The sequence below is a fragment of the Apis florea genome, unplaced genomic scaffold, assembly GCF_048593485.1.
Source record: "Apis florea isolate Af1SG1 unplaced genomic scaffold, ASM4859348v1 contig_2203_pilon, whole genome shotgun sequence".
Lineage (NCBI taxonomy): Eukaryota > Metazoa > Arthropoda > Insecta > Hymenoptera > Apidae > Apis > Apis florea.
In genome coordinates, this window is record NW_028256543.1 from 85852 (window position 1) to 113382 (window position 27531).

At 22.2% G+C, this 27531-nt stretch overlaps 1 protein-coding gene across 6 annotated transcripts; it reads left to right on the top strand.

Annotated features, from left to right (window-relative positions):
* The first annotated feature begins 5493 nt into the window (after nucleotides 1-5493).
* On the top strand, nucleotides 5494-26990 carry LOC100865233 (synaptic vesicle glycoprotein 2B). Of its 6 annotated transcripts, none has more exons than XM_086917507.1 (11): nucleotides 5494-5612; nucleotides 16678-16728; nucleotides 17244-17405; nucleotides 19471-19633; nucleotides 19914-20035; nucleotides 20310-20548; nucleotides 20929-21255; nucleotides 21688-21823; nucleotides 21965-22124; nucleotides 23811-23938; nucleotides 24375-26990. In XM_086917507.1, exons 1-11 carry the CDS (start codon nucleotides 5579-5581, stop codon nucleotides 24443-24445), a joined length of 1593 nt encoding a protein of 530 aa, XP_086773633.1. In that variant the 5' UTR covers nucleotides 5494-5578; the 3' UTR covers nucleotides 24446-26990. The 6 variants fall into 6 exon arrangements, with proteins under 6 accessions (XP_086773633.1, XP_012344342.1, XP_003695398.1 ...); XM_012488888.3 differs by lacking the exon at nucleotides 5494-5612 and adding an exon at nucleotides 6807-6940; XM_003695350.4 differs by lacking the exon at nucleotides 5494-5612 and adding an exon at nucleotides 14592-14817.
* Nucleotides 26991-27531: the final 541 nt, after the last annotated feature.

Genomic DNA, 27531 nt, shown 5'->3' on the forward strand with positions numbered 1-27531 from the left:
TAAGGCCAGTTTTGTTGTTGGTTTGGGATTTGGTTGGCAATTTTGCTTTTGAACAGGAGTATTAGAAACGTTGGATTTCATTTCGGATGAATGGACAATAATTTTTGACGAAGTTTTAAAGGAAGACGTGGAAATATGAAGAAATTTTAATATATGAGAATAAGTGATGGGAAATATTTTTCTTAAAAACAATATTAGAAATGTAAAGGTAATTTTAATGGTGCATAAAAATTCAATATTAAAATATTCAAAATTTCATTTATTTTTCACGTATTTATATAAATACTTCTTTGCCGTATTATATTTTAAAGTCATATTTCGCCGCTCTTCTAATAATTATAAATTGAATATTAGAAATGATGAATATTATTAAATTTGTACCAATTCCAAGGGAAAATATATTATTATATCGCATATCGATACAAAATATAAATAATTTCACAGAAAGAGGTTGAAATAAAATGTCATATGCAGATTACATTTTTCATATAAATAATCATCTGTATCGAATCAGTTGTTACTTTTTTCTTCTTCTCTCTTCTGAACAGTTACTTTTATTCTTGACACGTAAGTAAGCATACAATGTTTACGCGTGTAAGTACATGGAAAGGTTTTCAACAAAGCTTTTCACCGTTCATCGTAGATGTAATTTCCGCCGCGGAAATTGCACTTTGTCGATTCTCTCTTTTCCACAAGGATTTTCGATTCGGTTTACCATTGAAGGATGTTCTATATTCTATAGCCTCACAGTCAATAGTCTCTTTTATTATATCCTCAGATTTTCTATCATTTTTTTCTTCTACACGCATCAATATACTTGCCTTTTTTTTTTTTTTTTTTTTTTAATCTTTTTTATTTTAATTCTTTTTTCTAATTCTTCGATCGTTTTTGGAATATTTTGTTTATTTTTTAAAAGGAAATTTCTTTTTCAGGTTTTAACACGATCATTACGAAAATTTATAGAATTTTTTTAATATACTATATTTTACGTTTTGTTTTAATTTATTTCTGTATTCCAGTGATAAACAAGAAAATAATTAGAAATTGTAATATTTTATGTTTTCTTTTGATATTTTAATTTCAAGAAGAAATACTTTTATTATTTTTACGTTCCAATAAAAAATAATAATTTATTAAAATTTTCCTATACATATATATATTTTATTTTTATTTTAAAAAATAAGCAAAATAAACAAAGCTATCGAGTTCTAACAAAAATTATTATTTATTCAATTTTCTGTTTATAAAAACAAATAAAAATGTTTCACAATTATTTTCACCATCAACCCATATTCATATCTATATTTATCTTTCAAATATGCATATTGTGTAATATTTTCTCAATTTTATTTATTTATTTTTCTTTTTTTTTATCATTGTGCAAGACCAGAAATAACGTGACTTTTTCATCTCTTCTTTTTCAGGAAACATTGGCGGGTATATCGAGCCGTCGCATTAGTTGACAAGGAAGTCGTACAAAATAGGTCTTGTTGCGTATATGGCCTTGGTTCGAGCTTCGCCTTTGTCAGAGCTTACGATAGCAATACGCATCGATAATTCCTTCGTCGTTTCTCCTTGATGAACTTTCGATTAAGTCGAATTGCATTCCACTGTAACGGGGTAACATTAATTTCAACCCTTCATTCCTCATGTGTCTCTATTTGTAAGAAAATTATTTGATCATAGAAGAAAATAGCGAGCATTTTAAAAGGTAAAGAACAATATAAATATTTATTTTAACGTTAATCCTTAGAAATAGATTTTTTTTTTTAAATATTATAATTAGCTTATAAAAAGGGAAGTATAAATGATTTAAATTTGTTAAATAAAAGAATATTATTATTTTTAATTTTTTATTTTTAAGTCTATTTGAAGAATTATTATTATCTTAATATATTATATCTTAATAATATTAAAAATAATATTATATTAAGCTTATCTAGAAGATAAAATATTACGTATTTTATCATTGCAATATTTTTTTAAATATTAATAAATTAAGATGATATTAATTTAAATTGAAATTCATTTTGAATTGATTATTTAGTAGATATATAATAAAGGTGACAACAAGGAATTTTGATTGATCTTGAAAATTGAAGAATGATATAAAGATAGTATCAAAATAATACATTTTTATATTTACAGATTGAACTCTTGAAAATAAGAACAGAGAGTTCTTATTTTCTTAAATATTATCTAACTGAATTGTACATAGATTGCCTGAACATCATTTCATTTATATGAAAATATATTATACATTTTAAAAAGATTGTTTTGTAAAAATTTTTCTATACGAACGTAAATTTCATTAATTAAATGAAAAATCATTGGTAATGGATTACGTGTATATCTCTTACTATAAAAGAACAAGTTGATTATATGTTTGTCCTCACAGATAAACATTTCACTATAATTTAATATCGCATAACTAACAAATTTTTTTTTATAAGATAACAGATTTTTTTTTTAAATTGCACGATTTGAATCAATTGTTTAATTATTAAAATATGTATTAAATTAAAATACTATTCGAATGTTTTCCCATTTTATTTCTAATGTTTTAATATGATCTAATTGTTAGCCAGTCTTGCACAATCAGGAATAGTCAATTTGACTATTTGATTTGTTAATGATTCAACGTTCTATCCTATTGAAGGCACACGCAAATGTCGTCTTAATTCTTATCGACGTGCGTCGATCGCCAGAAGCAATCTGCGTTGTGTAATCAGACTTTAAGTTCTGCAATTGAACAACGCAAAATTAACATTTTTTTAAAATCAGATTATTTCATCGTGATAGATTAAATTTTTTCTCACATCGTCAAAACATTCACGATATTATATAAATATAAATATAAATTGAATAAAAGAAATGATTAAATTTCTGATTGTAGAAAATTTATTATAAAATTTATTTCCAAAATAATTGGTAATCCATTTATAGATTTCTATATTAATTTTTTTACTTCTTCTTTCTTTTTTTTCAATCATGTTTATCGTCTGTTTAATTATATTTTTTATTGTTTAATTACTCTTTTATTCTTCCATTTTTATTAATTTTAAAAAAAATCTTCCAATAGAACATTTAATAAAGGCAAAGCATTATTTCCAATCCGATTACTTTATTGAATCTTATCAAACTTCCAGCTCCTTCATGCAAGACCATGATAACAATGAAAAGCAGGATATCTTTCTATCCTTGTGTTTACAAAATAAAATAAAATATTTAAAAAAAGAGAGAGAAATTATGATCTTGCAAAATTAAAATTTTCTAAAAAAAAAAACTTTTTCGTAAACTATTTTTATAAAATGAAACACCCATCAATTTCATGATAGGTGATAGTTCGTCGTTGATTCTTATTGGATTCTACGTATCCTTTCTCTAACACTTATTCTGGCTATTTATCTTACTATCTGTCTAATATACGTTCAACGTTCCAATTTATTCCATAATAAAAACATTATTGACAAATTTGCCAGACCTTTTATCGTAGGATCAAGGGATGATTGTTTCGTAACATTAAGGATTCGATTTACGATGTTGTTTTCGAATTCAAAGTGATTTTTATCGTGTTTTGAGTATTCATTTAAATTTTTAAAATCAAATTTTTATTAATAAATATCTACAATTTTTGTATTCTTTGATTTTTTCAAATTAAAAAGTGTTCATTTCCTGTTTTATTTCCCAAATATAATTTTAAATTTTTCTTTTCAATAGTTCCACACAATAAGATATCTCATATAATTTTTAAATTTTCAAATTCTAAAATTTTCAATTCAATAAGTTTTAAATTTTTTAAAATTTCTAAAAAATTTTGGATTTCTTTTCACGTTTTTTTAATTTCCAATCTTTCAAGTTTCCAGATTTTGAATTTTCAAATTCTCAAGTTTTTAAATTATTTTATTTTATTTAAAGGACAAACTATTTATAACAATTATAACTAGAATCAAAAAGTATTTTTCCAAAAAACATAAGAAATTAATAGTAAAAAACAAAAATATGAACATCAACAAAAATCCAATTTGAAATCAGAAAATCTCTTCTCTTATTTTTTTTTTTTTTTTAATGACTTTATTGATTAAGATTCTTTTAAATAACAAATAAATATATCTTTCTAAGAAGCAAAGTTTTGACGTTTATACATATCTTCGAACATCTTCCCTCCTAGGATAACTCAAAATTTCTCTCGATTTTTAAAATTTTACAATAGCATATCATTTAATTGATTCAAAAGGTACAAAATACATATTAAATTTGCTGCACGAGATTGATTCTTAGAAGGAAAATATTCTCAATAACCATTTTCCAATAAGCTCTTTTATTTACACAATTTATTGGTACAACGAATTCAATAATATCCGTTTATGATTCTAATATCGAACATGATGTCATTTGATCTAAAAATACGTCGAATTAAAATCTATTAATCGTGTACACGATTTTAGTAGACAATCGTTGAGGCGATCGGTGCAGAAACAAAGATTCGATGAGAATTGTACCAAGAGTCGATGAAGAGGATGGGACAAGATTAACAGGAAATTTCGAGAAAAAAAAAAGATTGAAATGGAAGAAGATCGTTCGATGAACTTTCAACCAGGATTGAAAAACTATCGATGGACTTGTTTAAATTTATTAAATTTGTTTAGAAAAAATGGCAAGGGATAGAGTAGAGAATAATTTATTCATTTATCAGTGTTTCGTCGTAAATTATTTTGAGACAAACTTTTTTTCCAAATTCTCAAACTTTTAAAAATTTACTTTTTTTAATTTACAAAAAAAAATTCGCGTAATTTTCAAAACTTTTAGATTCAATTTTCTTCAAAGATTTCAATCATTTGAATCTTCAAACTTTCGAACTTTCGAGCTTATGAATTTTATATTTTGAAATAACAAGTAACAAAAGAAAAATTGTTTTTATTCATTGCGACGGAAGCAAATAACGTGGAACGATGTGCTTAATATTCTTCGCTAACTCTCATGATTAATTAGATTAATTAGAAACATAGGATGATCTCCTTAAGAAGAAAAATTAAACTGTTGTCAGCGATAATAGTTACCGGTGTTCCCTTCTTCGTTTTCAACACACTCGTTTGTCCATTTAACCCTGTGATAATTGACACAATTGCCGGAATTATATCGCGTAACAACCGTTTGAAAAAGAAGACACGAACGGGAAGATTATTAATTAGTTACGGACTAAACTGGATATAAAGATTCTTAAAACGAGAGTTTTATTTCTTGGAACTTCTATTTCGATTTTATTATTTAGTTAGCTTCAATTTCCACTACAACAGGTCAATTTCGTAGGTAAACACGGATTGCAAGAGAAACGATCGATTCATGGAAAAAGGAAGGAAGGAACAATATTCTTCTCATTAGTATACGCGAAAAGTTTCATAACAAGCATTTTCACAATTATATTTATGGCACACGTGGTCACTGCCAATCGAATATCTCTCTCTCTCGATATTTCTTCCAAAGCTCAGTCTACGTTGTGATTCCAAGATTGATTCATCGTGTGTTCTGATCTATTTTTCTTCGTGTTTTCCTTTTGATAAAAAAATATGGCGGAGAGATGATATACCACTTTGTTTTCGCAACCACGTGGGGTAAAAAAAACACTACATTTTAAACACACGTTTACATTTAACTTTCGATTCTTATTTATTTAGATTGTTGCATATGAATTTATAAATCTTGAAAATCATTTGAAGATAAGTGATTAAATTATAATATTTATTATATATCAATTTAAAACTTGATATTGAGTGAATACAATTCGAATATAAAATAGATTGTTCTATTATAAAGAAACAAATTGCGATGAATTACAATATCAAATTCGAAATTTAAAATTCAATATAAAAAATTATGAAAAAACTGTTAATATTAATAAAATTTTCGAGAAGAATTGCATTAAAGAAAGGAACAATTTTTAATTGACGAAACATTTACAATTATAAAAGAAGGAATTATAATTAATGATTAATTATAATTATAAATCAATTAATTATTGTAATTTTAATCTTGTTTTCCTATGTAGATGTAATTGAATTAATTAAAATTACATCGATATTAATCAAATTTTGATCAATATTATTTTCATTTCATTTGCAATAATCTAATATCATATATAATATTGGTTATACAACTTGCCGATTAACTCCCAACAACTTTAACGATATTGAAATATAACGTTTTGCAAAAAAAATTATTTTGAACAATTTTTTCCTTTACGCATAGTCGACAATCGATTTTAGTTTTTGATATTATTTTAAAAAAAACTTTTAATACTATAGAATTAACATTTGTAAAGTGGCGATATACCATTTATCGGGCAAACAATATAACGGATGAACTTAAAAAATTTCAAATTTTTCTAAATTCGAATAAAATAATGCCACTGTCATTATAATATTGATCATAATATTATAATATGAATTTCAAATAATGTATTTTCTTTTGAATCTTCCGAATCTTAAATATCTTAATATCTTAAACTAATGCTACTAGCTCACTCGTTATATGTATTATAAACAACCGATAAGTGGGATAATTGCAAGTTGGTGTCGCATGCAGATTAGATATTCGATATAATAGTAAAAGTCTTTTGTAAAGTCGGTAAAGGAAACAAAAAAATCATTAATCATTGGTGAGGAGGCAGGTTAGCTTTAATTTGTTATCACGTATGAAACAGTAAAGTTTCGCCGAACTTATTCAAAAAACTAGACGATTTAATGTGTTGAAGAAATATAATAGTTTTAAAACCGCCGGTGTTGATCTAACTTCGCATAGTTCACGGAGGGTTAAAGAAGAGGAAGAAAAAAAAAAAGAAGGAGAAGATATTTTTATTTCGAATTTTAATTTTGCTGTAAGGATATTTGGAGATATTTGAGAAACTTTGTTATGATTGGTATGGAGGATGAAATTAAATCAAGTAAGTGAATTATTATTATTATTATTATTATTATTATTATTGATGATTAATAATAATGATAAATAAAATTGTAAATTTTTGTTTTAATTATTGAATTATTAATTTTGAAGATTTTCTTTTGCATTTTCTGATATTAAGAAAATTGATATTGATATTATATTGCAAAAATTTTTTACACAACAGTTGCAATTTTTTGTCATCAACAAATATAAAAAAAAAAAAATTAATGTAGATTTTTTTCTAATATAAGCAAAAGAATTTAAACGACTTTCTGATTATATTAATTAAAAAAATAATTGTATTATTATATCAAATTTTTTATTTAAATTTTATATAAAATACATATCTTCTTTAAATTTGATGATTAATTTATTTCCTTAAAAAAATTATTATGATTATATAATATGAAAAAATATAGTAATGAATGAAAATATATAAACGTAAAATAAATTATGTTTTATAAAAGTAATTCATTCTATGCAATCTTTTAATTTTCAGATTTATTATTTATAAATCAATTAATACTTGATATTAAAATCAAATTGCTATAAGATAAATATTATAAAATAAATATTTAAATATTTTAGATCATCATGTCATTTGTCGCATCTAAATCTATAATTTTTAATTCAAAAAATTTTATTACTTTTTATATTATTTATTTATTTAAAGAACAAAGAAAAACAAAAAGAATTGAGATAATAAATAAAAATAAAGAAATATTGATAAATATTATTATAAATTAGACAGAGAATAAAAAAATAGTTATCTATTAATAATAAAACAAGAATTTTTTATTTTGATCTTCTTATAAAATATAAAGTCAAAAATGCTGAACTAAAATTATCTAAATTGTCTTTTACTGTTATTGTTGTTAATTTATCTTTGTAATAAATTGTTTCAAATGTTCATCATTTTTTTTGAAGAATATATTAAAATATATTTTAAAATGTAAACGGCACGTGTATGAATACAAGTAAAAATAAAAAAGTTATAATTTAATAATAATAATAATAATAATAATAATAATAATAATAAAAAAAGTTTTAAAAAATGAAAAATTTAAAAAACAATAATAAAATAAAAAAATCATAAAAACAATTACATTATACATAAAAAAATTCTAAAATTAATCTAAAAAAGGATTAGAATAAATATTTTTGACAATTCTTGCGGAAACATATTTATATATTTTAATAAATAAAATATGTATCATATACAGAAAGATGCACTAAATGCAAATAACAATGATAATATGTTGTTTATATGCATATGCGACTGAGGTAAAAGAAACAAATAAGATAAAGATAAATTAATAATATATAAATATAATATGTCAAAGGAGAAAAAATTTAAGTAAAAAAAATTATCTATCATTAAATTGAATTCAAATAACATTGATATAAAGATTTGCTTCAAATGTAATAAATCTTTATTGGAGAATTCCATTCCAATTCATCAAAGACAATATTATAAAAGAAAAAATAAAAAACAATTCTCTATAAAAATTAAATTTTATTTATTAACAATTTAACAACAATATGAGTTAAATAAAAACAATATAAATATATAATTATATAAAAAATATATTTTTAATTTATTAAAAAAAAAAACATTTCTTTCTTACTAAACAAAAATTTAAATATTTTATATATAAATACACAGATAATTACAATTTACTTTAATTTTTGAGAAAAAATTAATGTTATAAAAAAATTATTTTTTATTGTTTTTTTTTAATTGCTTTAATTAAAAATTAAAATAAAAATTAAATGGCATTTAAAATTATGAATAAAACTTTATATCTAATAAAGCATCTCTACAAATATGAAGTTTTTCTAAGAATTTAAAAAATTTATTTAATAAAAATTTCATTCTACAATGACAGTTATGCTATAAATGAATCAGCCTAATCAGAGACTTTACCTAATAACGCTACATGCATAAATTATTAGCAAGCAGCATTTTTATCGTCAAATAAATGCGTTATCGAGTAATATAATAATGCAGCACGCCAATAACAATTCGCAAATAAACTAGAATTAACAGACTCGAACCGATACGATTTATCAATTCCGTTTACTATTTTTGCACTAAACGACATTCATCTAACATTAAATCAAGAAAAAAAGAAAAAAAATTTGAATTTTATTTTTTTCTTATATTCGTTAAAAAAAGAAAAAAATATATATATATTATATATTATATTATATATTATAGATATAAATTTAGTATAGAAACAAAAAATACTTGTCAATAACTATAAAAGATGAAATATTGCTATAGGTAAGATATAATATGATGTAGGATAAAAGTTGAAGTTCAAAGCATAAATTATAATCGCTTTTGATTTTTTAAACATTTTGTTTATCAATTTTTAATTATTACTATTGGTTCAAGAATCATTATAACATTATAACAACTTTTATCGCATTATGTAATTTTATAATATTTATTTTGAACTTGTATTCTATATTTTATGTAATAAAGACGATAGTATATTATTTTTATATGATATAAGATATAGAATACGACAAAGAATCACTTTGGATTTAATTGAAATTATCATTTGTAACACAAAAATAATAATTGAAAATATACATGAAATATATCATATTATGTTTATAATTCTTTATTATCTCACTCTCGCATCATCAAATTATAAAATTGATTCTATTTTTTATTTATTTCAGAAATATCAAACTTATCATTATTTATTTGAATTAATTCCAAACTAATCCAGAGATTATAAATAAATAAAAAAAAAAAAAAAAAGAATCAATTTCTGATAATCTCAAGATAGATTGCCATGAATTAATATTTTTATATCAATTTGAAAAATTTCCAAGAAAAAGATTAAAGAGTTTAAATAATTTGAAAACAAACATTAGATTAAATGACAAAAAAAGTATAAGATATAAATTATTGAATATAAAATATTCAATATAAAATATTGAAATATTAAATTTTAAACAATTCAATTAATTTCTTTGTTGCTCGATATAAGTATACAAGAAAATATTCATTAAAGATGTGGCATTGTCGTGTTCTTGACACCGTTTCGATTTAACATGCTGACACACGTGCTGAAATAGTCACGACACAAACATTGTCACTACTTCGTTTTGGTTGTTTGATGAAAGTTGTAGACTATCGAATTTTTAGACGTTTTAGATTATGTTTAACAATATTTTATGAACATTTTAATCTTTTTGAGATAATTTTTTTTTTTTGAGTGAAGATAATATTGCGATAACACGAAATATAATAATTTGATTAAAAATAAGTTAAATTTAAAAAATAAAATGAATAGTTTCAATTTTAATAATTCTTTGTCAGAAAATAGTATAAAAAAAAAAATTATAACGATGTTAAAATCCATATAAAATTATTTTGAGATGTAATATCTTATTAGTTTCGAAAGAATTAAAAATATTTGTTCAATGTCTTGCATTACAAATAATTATAATTCAAATAAAAATAACTCTTTATAAGACACATTTAATTTGAATCAAATACAGTAGAACATAACTCTCAGAGATAATTCAGATAATAGAACTCAGCTGAAGTTCAGATAATCGAGCACAATGTATTTCTTCATATAAATGGCAGTATGTAGTTATACAAACACAATTCTAGCAATAAATAACAATATCTTTAAGACGCTTAAATTAAATTGAAGTTTTTAATCTAATCTAATTAAAATACACTTCTTGAGTATTAATGAAAGATTTTATCTTAACATTTGATTATTTTGATATTTCCAAAATTTGAATATGATGATATTCGAATATCTCGATATTTAAATATTTTACAAATATTTCTTTATTTCACAGATACTTAAATATTGAAATATTTATTATTAGTATATTTTGACACTCAAATGTACTCAAAAGTATAAAAATTCAAGTACTTTAACATTAAATATTTCAACATTCGTTTACTTGATATGTCAATATCTTGACTTCGAAAATCCTTCAAACATAACCTATTTAAATACTTATTATCACTTATCAGATTATTTTACACTCGAATACTTTGAAATTTAAATGCTTTGTACTCAAATATGTTTTCATTCAAATATTTTAATATAAATATCTTGAAATGTTTTATATTTGAATAGATTTGCATTTGAATATTTGAACACTTGAAACATTTAACATTCAAAAATTTCACAAAAGCCACAGTATTCAAGTGTGTAAGTTATATAAGAAAGTACCTAATAAAATGTCCCTAGTTATTTGAGAAATGTTACGTCAAACTTAATTATATAATTATAAAAATTATATTATACATATATTATACAAAATCCATATATTAAAAAAGTTACCAAAATAAAATTAGAAAAGCTCTGAATTATCAATTTCAAAAAATAATAAGAAATATATAATTATAATGTATAGTTAAATTATCACTGAGTAAATTATAATTTATTTCGAAAAACTCGAATTCGAAATTGATTTGTATTTATCTGTATTTACCAATCTAATTATTATTATTGAAATCGATAAGATTATAGTAACAAATTTGAAGTGGATTTTTCTTAATTAGTGTAATTTATATTATATTAAACGAATGCCTTTCGTAACGCATTTAAAATAAAATTCTTAACAGGTAAAGTTATCATTTGTTTATTAGATTATAAACATAATTTTATTTCCTTTCATTTGTTATTCCATCGATGATTAATTGTGATAAGTAAAATTCATTATTTGCGATTATAAATAGTTTTTTTCTTCTTTTTAAAAAACACTTTGGTAAAAGATAATTTTTATTTTAGGTTAGATAAATTGGTTATGTTAGATTAGATGAACTTTGAATTTTTTTACATATAATATAATTATATATAAATTTTTTTCCTTATACTATATCCTAATAGAAAAATTTTTTTCAATAATGATTATATTTTTGAAAAATTAATTATTATTTTATTGAGTTATATAAAATGTAATTCTTTTAAATCGAAATAGTAAAATGATATTTTTTAAAAAGAAGCTATGTTAAAATATATATCTTTTTATATGTTTATACGTTTATAATATTTTTGATTGAAAAAAGATACAAAGTTAATTAATGTAAAAGAAATAAAAGACAAAGAAATGTGATTGTGTCGAGTATGTTCTATCTTAGAATTTCCCAATGTCATAAAATAGGAAAATTTACAATCTAATGCATACACAGGGTTCCATTATGCATTCCGTTATATTGTTTTTTTTTTTTCATGAATGAACTGGTGTCGAACAGGTTTTCTATTCCTTATTCTTCTTTTTGTTTGATAGTTATAAACGGATATCAATAACACGCATAAGAACGTGTTGAATACATTTTCTTTACAATGGAAAATATAAATTCAATAGAAAATCGATTATTTAAACAAATTAATTACAACTAATTATTTTTTATAAGTTTTTCGGATAATTAATAAGAAAAAACTAACTTTGTAAATATATCACGAGAAATTTTTGAGAATTTGGAATTAAACAATTTTCAAATATAAATATTTATTAAAAAAATGTTTACTTCATAAAAGAAATTATTTTATAAAAAACAATTAATTGTTTTTAGATACTATACTAGAATACAAATATGCTAATTTCAAGCAGATAATTTGAATCAAATAATCAAAATAATTAAAATTAGAATAATCAAGATTTTACTATTCTTTATTTCGAATAAATCGATCGCATAATAATTCATATTTTAATATTAATATTCTAACAGAAATTTATTCCAATCTTTTAAATCGAAGTCATCATTTTTTTTTCTTTGTTAATAAAGAAAAATTTTCATTTTAATTTAAGAATTGAAAAGATTAAAAAAAGTTGGCGTATATTGAAATTGAAATGGATACATATTCATTACTGTTTTCAACAACTTTTCCAAGCAAATTCTTTAATCAAATAGATTAGTTTATCTTAATTATTGTGTCCAATGCTCTTAAACTAAATTTTCATTATCTATGCAGTTAATTATGAATAGCTTATCTAATTTTAAATAAATTAAAAAGAACAAAAAAATTTTTTTTCAGGTTTATAAAATTTAAAGTATTTTTTTTTATTTTAAACATTATTTTTATATTTTAAACATTTTAAATATCTTGAAATATTTATTGGATATTAAAGGTTTATATCGGATTTTATAAATATTAAAATTAATATTTTTATTCATTAATACAATATTAAAATATAATGAAATATTTATTTTGTTTCATCATTTAAAATTTGTTTCAAAAATTATGTTAACTGTTTTTAAGATAGAATTAATATTTATCTAAATCATTTTCTAATTGACAATGAATATATTTGTCAGAATTCTTCATATTTAAAAAAAGATATATTTAAAAAGATCTCATCTATCGACATTCAATCGAGTCATCTTGAAAACTTTCTCATAATTCTTGATTGATCAATATCCGTTGATGATCAAGTGAATGAAAAACTGTAAACTTTAACCAATTTTAAAAAAAGAAAAAAAAGAAAAAGAATTATTTCTAATTCATTATAAATTTTTTTAATGAATTTCAAATTAGAAAATAATAAGAATTAATACATTATTTTTAATTTATTTTTTTCTTATTAATTATTCTAAAAAAATTAATTTTTACATTTAAATTATCAAATGAATATTTATAAATCAAAATGTATATATGTATAAAATGTATATAATATCAAGAATAAGATGGAAATTTTATTTATTTAATTACTTTATATTATATTTTATATTATTTATTTTATTTTTATTTTATTCAATTTTATTCTATTAATTAAAAGAACTGAAGATGATTATTTAATATTAAAATATAATAATAAAAACTTAATATTAAAATATAAATATCTTTTAAGATTTAAAAATTTGCAAATAGAAAAAACGTTTTATGAAATATTTGGATGTATAAATGTTATTTATATAAACCATAATAAAACTTTTGCGATATATATATACGTATATATGTGACGAGATGAATGAAAGAGAAGTGCAAATAATATCATTACTTGAAGATAGATGTTCGAGAGATAAATTAATTCAATATAAAATCACAATGTCTATATTACAAATTCAAATCTCAAGATATTTTCAAATCTCAAAGAATTTTATTCAAATTCAAATATAGGGTCATCGTATTCAGACCTTATTTTTTCTCAAAGAAATCAATTGATAAATTAACAAAATCAAATAAATACATTATTTTATTCACTACATTATATCAAAGATTTTTTTTCTGTATAAATGGTCTATTTTACTCTCTGCTAATATACTTTTTTCCCTACATAATATAATTATTTTTCAAATAATAAATTTTCCCATATAATTTAATAAATTAATATTTACATACATGTTAGTAGAAAAAATCGAAATATATGATCGATTCATCTTATCTTAGTTCGATATCGTTATCTTAGAATTAATAAAATATTGCACACATACAAAGTTCTCTAAATAAAATTTCATTCCAAAAAAGTTCAAGTATAAAAAAAATATATATTTCATCTATTATATTTGCTAACAATAGATAAGAAGCACGCGAAGCTTAAGGCCACAGATAACCAAGAATCTATGCCTATACCTTAAGCCTATAAAACCAGGGGGAATATTGTTGGTAACGGTTCAGGGGGGCAACCGTGATCGGTCACAGTCGGTCACAGTCGGACTCAATCGGTCGCAGTCATTCGGCCGATCTCGTAGCGAATGAGACGATCTCAGCGCGACTAGCCGTTGTGTCAGTAAAGCAAAGCCGCTCTATTATACACCAACAAGATCAGACGGCACTGCGATGCTTTAGTTGCGCGCGCCTACAATGTCGGGTGATATCGCTCGATTCGAGAGCGATCCGGCTGCCTCGAAGCCGCTAGTCTCGGATGTTGTCTCTACGTTACAAGGTAACCCTTCTTCTATTCCGTGTGTCGACAATTTTTCTATATTTAATTTGTTTTTCTTTCTATCTCTCTTTATTTATTAATTATTTTTCTTATTATTATTAATTGCACATGTGAAATCTATGATAAACTGATATTTAGCTACGTTCGTATGTATATAAAGAGTGTATATTCAAATTATAAATTATTAGCATTTTGCTTGTAAGTGGTGAAAAATAGATGTTTAAGTTTTTATATTTTTTATAAATGAAATAAAGATAGGCTAAATGGATATTTATATTTTTGTCACGGATTTTGCATAATGACAATATCTTGAAATGATATCTACGCATCTCGAAATTTAAACGAGAAAATCAAAAAATGAGGGATGTGTACAACTTGAATAAGCAAAAGCTAGCAGGAGTTCTGACACACATGTTCAAACAGTTAAGCGGCAATTAAGAATTCTGTTGTGAGTTTTCGACAGTCAATAGTATTATTTTTTGCTAATAGGCTTTTCTATTATTCTTTCTTATTTACCTTCATTAAATTTTAAGGGACTGTGAAAAATGTCATGTTATGACATTTTGGCTTGCTAATTTAAAGATAATAATATTTCATTAACTACAGATAAAATTGTATTTAATTAAAGATATATTTCTAAGAATATTTTTTTTTTCATTGAATGTGATATAAATATCTAATATAAACTTCTCAAAAAGGTGAGTAAAATATTTTTCAACTTTTATTTATTTTTAGAGAATTATTTTTTTCTTTATCTGTTATTTTTCAAGTGATTAATTAATTCCATCCAAAAAAACTAAAGCATCTATATAGTACATTCTAAAATATTTATCAATATTTATTATGAATGAATATGAATATGAATATAAATATGAATATGAATATATAAAATGAATATTATTTACGAATTGTAATTCCTAAAAAATAGAAGTTTGATCATTCATGCAGATCACGTGTTGTTAATATGTCGAAATATTAAATAAAATATTTGATAATTATCATTGAAACTCGTTGGCTCATATTTAATCCAAATTTAATCTAAATATAATCCAAAATTGAATTAATCTCAAAGATTACAAAATAGTGAAGAATTCGAATTTAATTCAAGCTTAATTTATATTTAATCCAAAATTATATGTAGAATCGAAATAAAATGATGAATATTGTGATATCAGTTATCTCGGTTAAATTTAGTCCAAAATCACTCTTTACGTCATATTTAAATAATTATCATACAATTAAATTTAAAAACATCTTAATATATCTTAATATGTTATAATTAAAATTTTTATAAAATTTTTATAAATCAAAACTTTTAAAAGCTTTATTTAAAATTTAACATTGATAAGGATCAAAAAAAGAAAACAATAGATAATTCAATAGTTAAATTCAATTTAATAAATATAAATCAAATAATTCTAATTTAATTTTAACTCGTATCTATTTAATTTAAACTTAATCAAATTTAAATTCGAACAAAAGAAAACAATCATAAGTGTCAGATGATGATTCAAAGGTAATAAAAAAGATATATGTTCAAGACAAAGAAATGCTTCGAGTCAGTGCAAACTGATGTAAATAACAAGTTAAAGTATTTCATACTGACATGAGTTGAACGATTTGTACAAAAGAAAAGAGCTTTCAGACAGATATAAGGTTCATTTGTTTTTGTTTTTGACAGATTGGTCGGGACGTTGCTTCTTGTTCGAAGAATATTTTTATTCTTGGACTTGACGAGCACTGTAGCGGAATCTAACTTTCACATCAGCCTGTACCGTTTCTCTTTGCCTCTTTCTTTTTTCTTTCTGCTTCTCTGTTTTTCTTTTTATGAGTAATCATGTTATTTTCTTATATTTGCAGGCACCAAGCAAACGGCGGAAAGCGTGGTTCAAGATGCCGTTGACCAAACAGGTAGTTTTTTCTTTTGTGATGTTGAAAGAAAGAGATTAGCGAAAAGAAATTAATTAGAGATGTTTCTATTAACTTTACATTGAAATATATTATTTTTTAACATTGTATTTTCAATATTGATAAAAATATTTGCAGAATATTGAAATAATATGATTTTATTTTTTTCTTCAATATAATTTCTTAGTTTTCATAAAAATAGATTTTCAATTTTGAGGAATAAGAAATAAGATGTGTATTAAAATATATTGAATTAATTATTAATATATATTTTTATCTAATTAAATTGTTGTTTTAAATTATTTTGAAAAGCTACTTTAACACGAATTTTTAATGAAATCTTAAAAAATGAGAAATCTGATTTAAATTGAAGAAGAATAGCAATAGATTGAACAAATGCGCTTTGTATTAGTTTCATCTTCTTCAATTTGAGTTTTTCACTTTTCATTTGCACAAAAAATCATCTATATAAAAATAACAATCCATATCAACCATCGATTCTTGGCATCTATCCACAGGATTTGGCAAGTTTAACCTTAAGGTTATGGCCGTCTGCAGTATGATCTTTATGAACGTGGCTTTCAGTATAACAAGCATCGGTTTCATATTACCATCAGCGGCATGCGACTTCAGAATGACCACAATGGACAAGGGACGCTTGAGTGCCGCCCCCATGTTAGGTAACACTCGAATAATCAACACTGTAATCAATATTTCTTCCGGCATACGAACTGATTAACTGATTTCATTTTCATCAAAAAATAACTATTTTCAATCATTATTGATACTTTCTCTTATTTGAGAAAATATCTTTTGAAATTTTTTTAATTGCCATTTTATATTTATTTTATAATCATAATTTTCTGATATTTTATTTAATATTCTGTTGTTTAAAAAAAAAAAGAATTTTGAAGGGAGGTACTATTTTTAAAAAAAATTTCAAAGTATAATATTTTCACTTTATATAAGATTTTTTAAATATTTTAACTTTTCTATTAAACATATAAAAAACTTTTGTATATTGCGTTCATCTTATCATTTTAGAATTATAATTTCTCTCGTGCCTTTCTGCAATTCTCGTACACGCCCTCGGATCGATCTAATTTCTGCGTATCATTATGCTAACTTTATGGTATTTCGTCAACACGTTGCTTGGCCAGGATATCAAGTCACATTCCTTTCAACTTAATATAAAGACCCTCATAAAATTGCAAGTTATTTTCTACTCGCGCAAACATTTTCTGTTTTAGTTGTTCACTTTTGTAAATTTCGAAATCAATTCGTAAATCTTCGTCATAAAGAATATAAAGAATATATAAAGAAAAATATCGGTGAATATAAGAAAAAAAAATTTAAATTTAATATATAATTTTATCATATAATATTAATATCAATATCAATATCGTTTTTTTTTTTTTAACTTTTATCGAATTGACATTTTTTTAATCCATTCATCTTTATCGTAATTCATTTTTTAACCTAGTTATTTTTTAAAACAAAGTACTTTAATCATTTAGTTATTAAGTCATATTAATGTGAATATTAATACTATAATATTTTGAAAAAAATTACATTTTTTTTTATTCATGTTTCTTATTATTCGTTCTCAAATTATTTTTAAAAGCAGATATTATTAATAATTTTTTAAAAGCAAATTATTAATAATTTAAAATGTTAAAATAGTATTTTTCAAGTTTCTAACAAATATATCTATTTGTTTCTAATATTCTATCTATTTGCTTAAGTTCTTCCTTAAGCAATTTTCTTTTTCTTAAGTAATCAGTTAATGCTTGCAATACTTGGCAGTAGCATTAATTTGCTTGCAAATTTACACAAAGAAGAAAGGCTGTGAAACAAGTTAAAAGTTGATTCATCACAGTAGTTGTTCGAGAAAAAAACTCTTGTGCAAAAATATCAAGACAACGATGTCCTGTAAATGGAATGTGACATAAATTAAATTAATTTTAATGCGCCTAAAAGCAGGGACGTATCATTAAAATGACCATATTTTGTAATTTTTCAAAATATTGATTTTAAAATCAACATTTATTTTTTTTATTTTTTCTATTTTTTATTTCTTATTATTTTTTTATTTCTCATTAAAATATATATATCGAATGAACAAATTAATTATATATAATATATTATACGATGATTTATAAATTTCTTCATTTGCTATCAAAGAAAGAAAATAAAGAAAGAAGTTGATTAAGATAGCTAAACATGTCTCTGGCAAGTATATAAAATTAATTAAATGTATTCATGAAAGTTGTAACGAAGAGAAGCATCAACGAATTGCTGCAATCGAATAAATGACACTTGTTGAATACAAATAATTAAAGAACGATTGCATGATGCTAAATGCTAATATTTTCTTCGAAATTCTTTTATCTCCAAATATCATTATATCTAATAAAATTTTATTTATGCAATAAAATTAAATTAAAATATCAATTATATATAAGAATAAGAATTATATAATATTAATTATATGTATATTAACATTATTATTTTTACATTAAAATCCAAATACATTTGAAAATTAAACTTTTAAGAATTACTTTTGAAAATTATTTCTTGTTAATGAATACTATTTCAGATTGAATAGCAATTAGTCCCTATATTAGTCTCAATAGTTTATTTTCAATGCAGTATTTATTAACAAGAAATAATTCTTGAGAATAATTTTTAATAATTTTACATAAATATTTGCAATTTAATTTTAAAAGTTTTTGTAATTTGCAGGTATGTTAGCTGGTTCGTACATATGGGGTTGTTACGCGGCTATCAAGGGGCGAAGGTTATCCCTATTAGTCGCACTATTTCTACATGGTATTTCCGAATTATTGGCATCGGTAGTACCATTATATTGGGTCTTCTTATTTTTGAAATTTCTCAGCGGTGCAGCGTTAGTATCAATTTCTTAAATTTAATGAATATATAAATTTATATTTATTAATATATAAATTTATATAAATATTTATTTAAATATTTTATTTTTTTTAAAGTTAATTTAATTCATGCTTTATATAGATTTAACAAACATCAACTGTTATTAAATAAAAATTATTATTATTATTTATATTATTTATACTCATTTATAGTTTTCTTTTTTCTAGATGAAGACGAAATCATGAAGAATTGAATATTATTATTTGTACATCTTTAATGTTTAATTATGTTTCAAGTATGAATGGGCAGTCAGCCGTTGTGTTTCTTTATTTGAGTGAATTCCAACCAACCAAACATCGAAATAGAATGCTCTCGTGGATGGAAATGGCTTGGGTGTTAGGAATGATAATCTTAGCAGGTAAATATTAATTTTTTTTTATTCGATTAAAATTTTCAAAATGTTAATGAAATAGTAAATAAGCACAATTTTTTACAAATATTCATAAAAATTAAATATCTTGATAAAAATGTAAATTTTATATTTCTTATTTTTCTAATTTGAATAATAAAATCTTTAAAAAAATGTCAAATAGATATATTTTAAAATTTTTTTTTATATTTTTTTTTTATTTATTTTTATTTTTTCAATGGATGAAATCCAGACTAAATTGTTTATGAATTCAAAATTTCAGGTGTCGGATGGATTATTATTCCATTAAATGTGAACATGGTGACAGCTGGTTTCTCTTTTCATTCGTGGAATTTTTTCGTTTTCATATGTTCTCTTCCAGCCTTGTCGACTGGAATTTGGCTGTTATTTTTCCCTGAAACACCCAAATACCTCGCAGAAACTGGATACAACGTTCAGATGTTGGACGTTTTAATGAGAATGTATTCGGAAAATACTGGAAAACCTCCAAAAGAATACATAGTGAGTGATATTCACCTTTTGATAACTATTATTTAATAGATTAATAAAAAACATTAGAATCCTATAAAAAGTTTAAATAATGAGAAAATTCTATTTTAAAAGAAATTTCTTTTAAACTTAGAATTTTATATAAATTATATAAATGCCTTATTTTTTTATTAAAAATTGTCAAAAAGAATAAATTTTTTAATAGAAATTATATTTATTAATTAAAAAAAAATTAATTTGATTTTTAAAAATTAAAAAAAAAATCAAACAATATTTTTTTATACGTAACTAAAAAAAGACTAAATATTTTTCACAAAAAATGTTTCTGACTAAAAATATACAAATTTCCATCAAAATTTTAAAACAATATAAAATTTCGGATTTGTTTTCAGACGAAACTTCGAAATTCTGAAAATAATAATTTAACCGATCTGGTGCATCGTATAATGCATACAGAAGAGAAAGAGGAAGTGACCGAGAAATCATTCCGATTAATGATAAAAGAGATATATTCGAAAACCATGATGATATTGAAACCACCGTTCCTTTGTAGAACGATCGTATTGTGTTTAATCGCTTGTTTCGTCACGTCCTCTTATTACACATTGACTTTGTGGCTGCCAGAACTTTTTCATAGATACGCGGACTTCCAGGATGCGTATCCCAATCAGACGGCCAGTGTTTGCACTTTGAAGATCGAAAAAAATGTTACGACAATAGTGAGTTGAATGCAAGTATAATCTTTAAATAAGAAGTTTTTTTTTATGTAAACAAAAATTTGATTTTGTGTAGAATGTTGATAGATTTGTGAGAAAATTTTAAAGAATTTTTAGATTCTAAAAGTCAAAATAAGCAAAAATTGGTATATAAAAATTCGTTGAGACAAATATTAAATTATAAGCAATTTAAGTTCTCATTAAACAAAGCGAGACGAGAATATAGACAATAATAGAGACAGTCTCTTTCTGTTTCCATTTCGCTTCATCTAACATAAATTTAAATTACTTAGGTAAATAATATCTAAAGGAATATATCAACATTTTGTAGAAATTAGATAAAACCATTAATACAAATTATAAAAAAAAGAAGAAAATAAAGGAAGTAAATTTAATTTAAATTATTATTTTCATAGAAGAAATACATTTTCGCAGGATACGTCGTTTGGATGCAATTCTAAAGTACAAACCAGTGTGTTCGTCCACACATTTATTTTAGGTGCCTCGTGTATTCCAACAGCTCTAATATTGCCATTACTAATTAACTATGTAGGATATAAAATTTTTCTTGGTAAGTAAAAATATATATTTTTTTTTCTTATAATAATCCATTTTTTTATTAACAATAAATATTATGAAAAATTAATAATTGCAATTTTTAAGAAATTAATAGATTGATCAAATGTAGAAATATTTTTGTCTGATATTTCAGTGATAACAGCCTTTATTCCTGCTGTTGTTACGGCTTGTCTCTTCTTAGTAGAGACGTCTACTCAAAACTTAATACTCTCGTGTGTTTTTGAATCTGTCACATCAGTTTGCATCAGCGTGGTGTATTGCCTTTTGGTTGATCTTTATCCAACTCATTTGAGGTAATGCAATATTTAAATATAATCCATAATCTTTTTTTTTTATGTACAAAAAAGAATTTCTTTATTATCTAAGAAATTTCTAATTATTAAGAAATTAAGATTATAATTCCCAAAAAATTCCATTTAATTTTAAATTAAATATTTGCAAATCAAATGTAAATTTTCTAATTAATTTTTAAAATTCTTAAAAGTTGTCAAAAAATCATACATTATCGTAATCGTAAATATAAACTCAGATAAATAAATAGCATATTAAACAATACGCTAATATAATTTACAAAAATAGCATCTTTTCAACAATTGAAGATGTATATATTTTTAAGATATATATTTTTATTCGCTCAAATATATGATCTACAAAATTTATTTTAAACAACGTTTTCGCATTCTACGCGTTTTTCGATTTAAAATAAAATTTTAAATTTCGCAACGCAAAATAAAATTAAATTCGTTGAATTTTTTCCTTTTCCTCTTCGTATCTCTTTCCTAAAAGAATATCGTTAACATTCTTGTTTTTCCTCTTCTACAGATATGAACAAAAGCTTATCGTTTCTTTATCGATCGTTATAAATATTCCAACACAATATAACTTATTTTTTCCTCCATTAACCGGTTTATTTATAATCCATAATCTTTTACAACGAATGAATGCTTGAAGCATCTCTCGATCTCTCGATATGTTTTTTCGAGTGTTCTTGTTTTCAATACTTACTGATAAAATATTTATCTTTTTATATTTTGATCATTATCATTATTACAATAGAATTATGATCCAATTTTGTTTTAATTTGTTTCAAAATATCCAAATATAAATAATCAGTTGCTATTTCAATTTATTTAATTATTTAATTATTTATTGATATATTTTTTATTTTAGAAATTTGTAATTATATTTACGTGTACAGTCACTCATAAGAGTTTTTGTCACATCAGAATGCCATTGTTATTTAAAAGATATATCAGATTGTGCAATGATAATGATAATTATTTTTTTAAATATAAAGTAGTAGTATAAATCAGCTCATAGTCTTCTCAATATAAAACGTTTGCAATGGAGTTATGTAGAATTATGATATTTGGAACAGATGACATTTTTATAGAATGTACAAAGACTTTAATAGATAATTCTATGTAATTTTATTATCTACGTATATTTTTCTTAAATATTTTTCAAAAAATTAAATTCGAACAGTTAGACTAAAGTAAATTCAATTGGATTAAAATTAATTATGTAAAAAGAGAATTGCACTATTCATTGTTCCTGTTACGAAATATCATGAGAGTCGAGATGAAATAGAAATTATCAATGTAATTTTTAAAATTCGCTATTATTATTTTTTGATAAATTGGAATTTAATTACTCTATAGCTAGGAATTACTATTTAATTTATAGTTTTGAAGTTAATCAGATTATTATTGTAACAGAAGAATCTTATCATTAGAGTATTATAAGAAAATCTATGATTGAAATAAAAATTGCGTTTTTAAAAAGAAATTTCTTTTCTTACTTGTAATAATTATTAAAAATTTAATTTCATAAAATTTCATATAATTAAATTATTTCAAATTTTGTATATTATAGTTAACGATAGTTCATTAAAAAATTAATTCCAATATAGAATCCATAAAATTAAATGAAAAATCAATAAATTTTTTTAATTTTCGAATTCGATAATTCTGTTTCAGAGCAATGGCATCTGGTTTATCCGCCTTTATCAGTCGAATAGGTGCCATGAGTGGTACCTTAATGATCGGATATTTGATCGACGATTATTGCATATTAGTGATCGTTATTGTGGCTGCTCAATTATTCCGTACGTACTTTACTTTCCAACATTCTATATTTTTAATTAGCTTCAGGTTTATCTCGATGTATCGTATCAAACAATTTGATTTATCATATTGAAATAGCGATAGTATCGCGATAATACTTGTTAGACCTCTTATTAGTAGACTATTAAAATTCGTTTTATTTTTTACGATTTTATAAATATTGATATTTTTATATATACTTATTAAATAATCTTAGTATCTTTTTTTATTTATTTCTGTCACTAAATTTTATAATATTTTTAATGATAATTAATATTAATAATAAAATAAATTATAAAATAATATAAAATTATTAATTTTAAGAAATATTAGTATTATTTTATAGTTATTATTTATCTTAACTTTTAGAAATTTATTATAATTTAATAATTATGAATATGGAATAATCATAAATGAAATTTATTTTTCATATTTCAGTAAGTGGTTTATTGGCATTGTTCACGCCAGGAGGAAGAAAAAAATCAAAAGCAGATATCGAGGATTCTTAACGAAAGTATAAATTAAAATAATAAGGAAAAGATAAGACGAAAAACGAAAAAAATCAAGTTTTGTATAAAAAGAATTTGCTTTTTTTAACATGTTGATGCATTTCGTTTGGAAACATATAGATAAATGTATTGATAAAAAATTTATTATATTTGGGATAATTAGAAAATCTTTTAACACTAGAAAAACCACTTGGAACAAAATTAAACATTTGCAATCATTTAATTTTTGAAAATGATTGATTATAATTAATTTTTTAAATTAATATTTATAGTTTGAGTCACAAGATATAAAGAAAGATATATATTTATTTAAGAAAATCAATCTGTGGTGCTCTAGTGTAGTAAATAATTTTATATCTGTTATTAAGTTCATGGACTATTACATAAGTATAAGAGATGAGAAAAAATGTAAACTTTAAACATAAAAAAGTTGAGTTCACAAATTTTTCTTTATTATTTTTATTTTATTTTTATTTCATTTTTATATTATCCATATCTAATTCCTTTACAATTCTATGTTAAACTCTATATTTTAGTTCTTTTCAGATTTATCATATGGAACATATTCTATAATATAATTTAATTATATAATGTGACATAAATATTTTTAATATATTTTATGAAAAGAAAATCGATTTAATTTTAATTCAAGATGAGAAACATTTTTTAAAAAATTAATTATTATTAAAAAATAGGATAGTTTAGATGGCCTTAATTTTTTCTCATCTCCTAATTACAAAAAATATTATTTCTAAATATACATTATGATATTGCAATTAAATTTAGAGAAAAAATATTAGCATTCAATTTACAGTATTTCTTTTTCGTTATTTCTAGAAAATTAATTCTTCACAACGAATTTATATATAAATAATGTATGGTGTCTATATACTTTCTGTAACAGAAATGTTTAATTAACCATAACCGGTGTCAGTGTTATGTAAATTTTATTAATACACACCGGATTAATGTTTAATATTTTAAGAGGATGTATGTATCTGATCGAGTGTATTTTACAAGTACAAAGTTCTTGTTTTTACACAGGGTATTTTAAAAACAATATCAATCATATTGATAAAATTTTTCAATTTTTGTCTGAAAATTTGAAAATCGAAATTAATAATTTTATTCCATTCTAATTAAATTTTTTCTTCTGAAAATTTAGTAATTTAAAATGTCTAATTTTAACGTTAAAATTGATAAAATTGACAATTAGATTGATAAAATTTATTGATTCTAAAAGTTTGGTAATGAAAATATTTGGTTATTACAATAATAGATTTTTAGTTTTCTTCTGAAACACTATATAGTTTATAATCAAAAGTGTATGTGATTAGTTTACATATTGACGCACAGAAGATTATAAATATATTATGAACATTTAGTGAGCTTGAAAGATTAATGATAATGAAAGTATACATGTACAAACGTATTTTTTTACGTTTTTGGAATATATTGAATAAGAATTTTCGTCGAATGTTATATATATACAAATACTTATAAGATGTGTTAGCTTAAGTAGTACATCATCATTACAAATCATTTTTAATCTAAGTCTTTCATTTGTTTAATATTTTTCTTGATGTAATTGTCTTTTACTATTCTAATTTATAGGAGAATAATAATGGCGATTATTTCTTCCTTTGAAATTAGAATTTAGAAAATGACACATGGAATATAAAATAATTTGAGAGATTGTTTGGAGAAATATTTTGTGACTAAGATATTATTTGGACATATATATTTTATTCTTAGAATTTATATATATATTTTAAATTTTTATTATTTAATCATAAGATATAATCATAATATTGGATTTTTCTTTAAAAAATTTTGAAGGATTATTTTAGAAAACATTCAAAAATTCTAAAATATTTAATAAATTTTAAAAAATTATATCAATGAATATTTTAAGTAAAATGGATCTTATTTTTAGTACTTATATATAAAGTATACTTAAAAATTTCAAACTTATATATATTATATATGCTATCATATTTAAATTGAATACTTTAAAAATCCTTTAAATTACATCTTTCATTTTATTTTAATCTCTTAAATGTTATTATGTATTAAGTTTAAAATTTTTTTTTTATTCAAAATCAACTCCTAAACGATCTATCAGAAAAATTTTTACACTTGCTCTAGGAGTTTATACGATATATATATATACAACGAGAAAAGCTTCGAATATATAGATTGAATTAATGTATTTAGTACTTAATGTAGTTAAAAGGATATTAAGAAAAAAATGCTCAATATAAATAATTATTGCAACGATCTCCGCATATTATTACGCAGTGCTATGATTATATTGCTTTAACATTGCAATTGTGTGATGATATGAATGGTTGATTCAATCAATAGAAAGTAATGTTAATAACAAGACGATTACATTTCCGACGCATTATATTCTTTTATTTTTTTATATAATATATAACTTTTTATATATATATATATAAAAAATATATATATTGTAGATTGTTTATATACTAACTAAAGAAATTACAATAGAAAATAATATTTTTACTGAACCTATTAAAAATCTGTCTTTAATTTTATTTAAAATATTCTATATTTATCAATTTTGGAAAAATTATATTATTAGAAAGAAATATAAAAAAAAATCAGTATTTTTCAATTAACTATCTTAAATATATAACTCATTTAAATAATTTCTATAAACTTAACAATATTCAATATACAATAATATTAATTTTTATTATATTCACATTTTTCACAATGAATATATTGTAAAAAATGAATACTGCATCATAAATACAAAAAAACATTTAAATAAAACCTACAAAATCAATCATATTGATTCTTACAATTACAATAAAAATAACATTATAAGAATCAAAATAATTCTTCTCAAATATTTCAATATATCCATCTTATTTTGATAATAATAAATTCCTTAACTCTTCATGTAACTTTTTAATTTTATTCCATCAAATTTTTGTTTACAAATTAAACATTAAGATTTAATTTTTTTCAATAAATTACAATAATATAGATAATAACAATAATAATTGATATAATATATCTTTAATAGATTACATATGTTTATATAAAATATCATA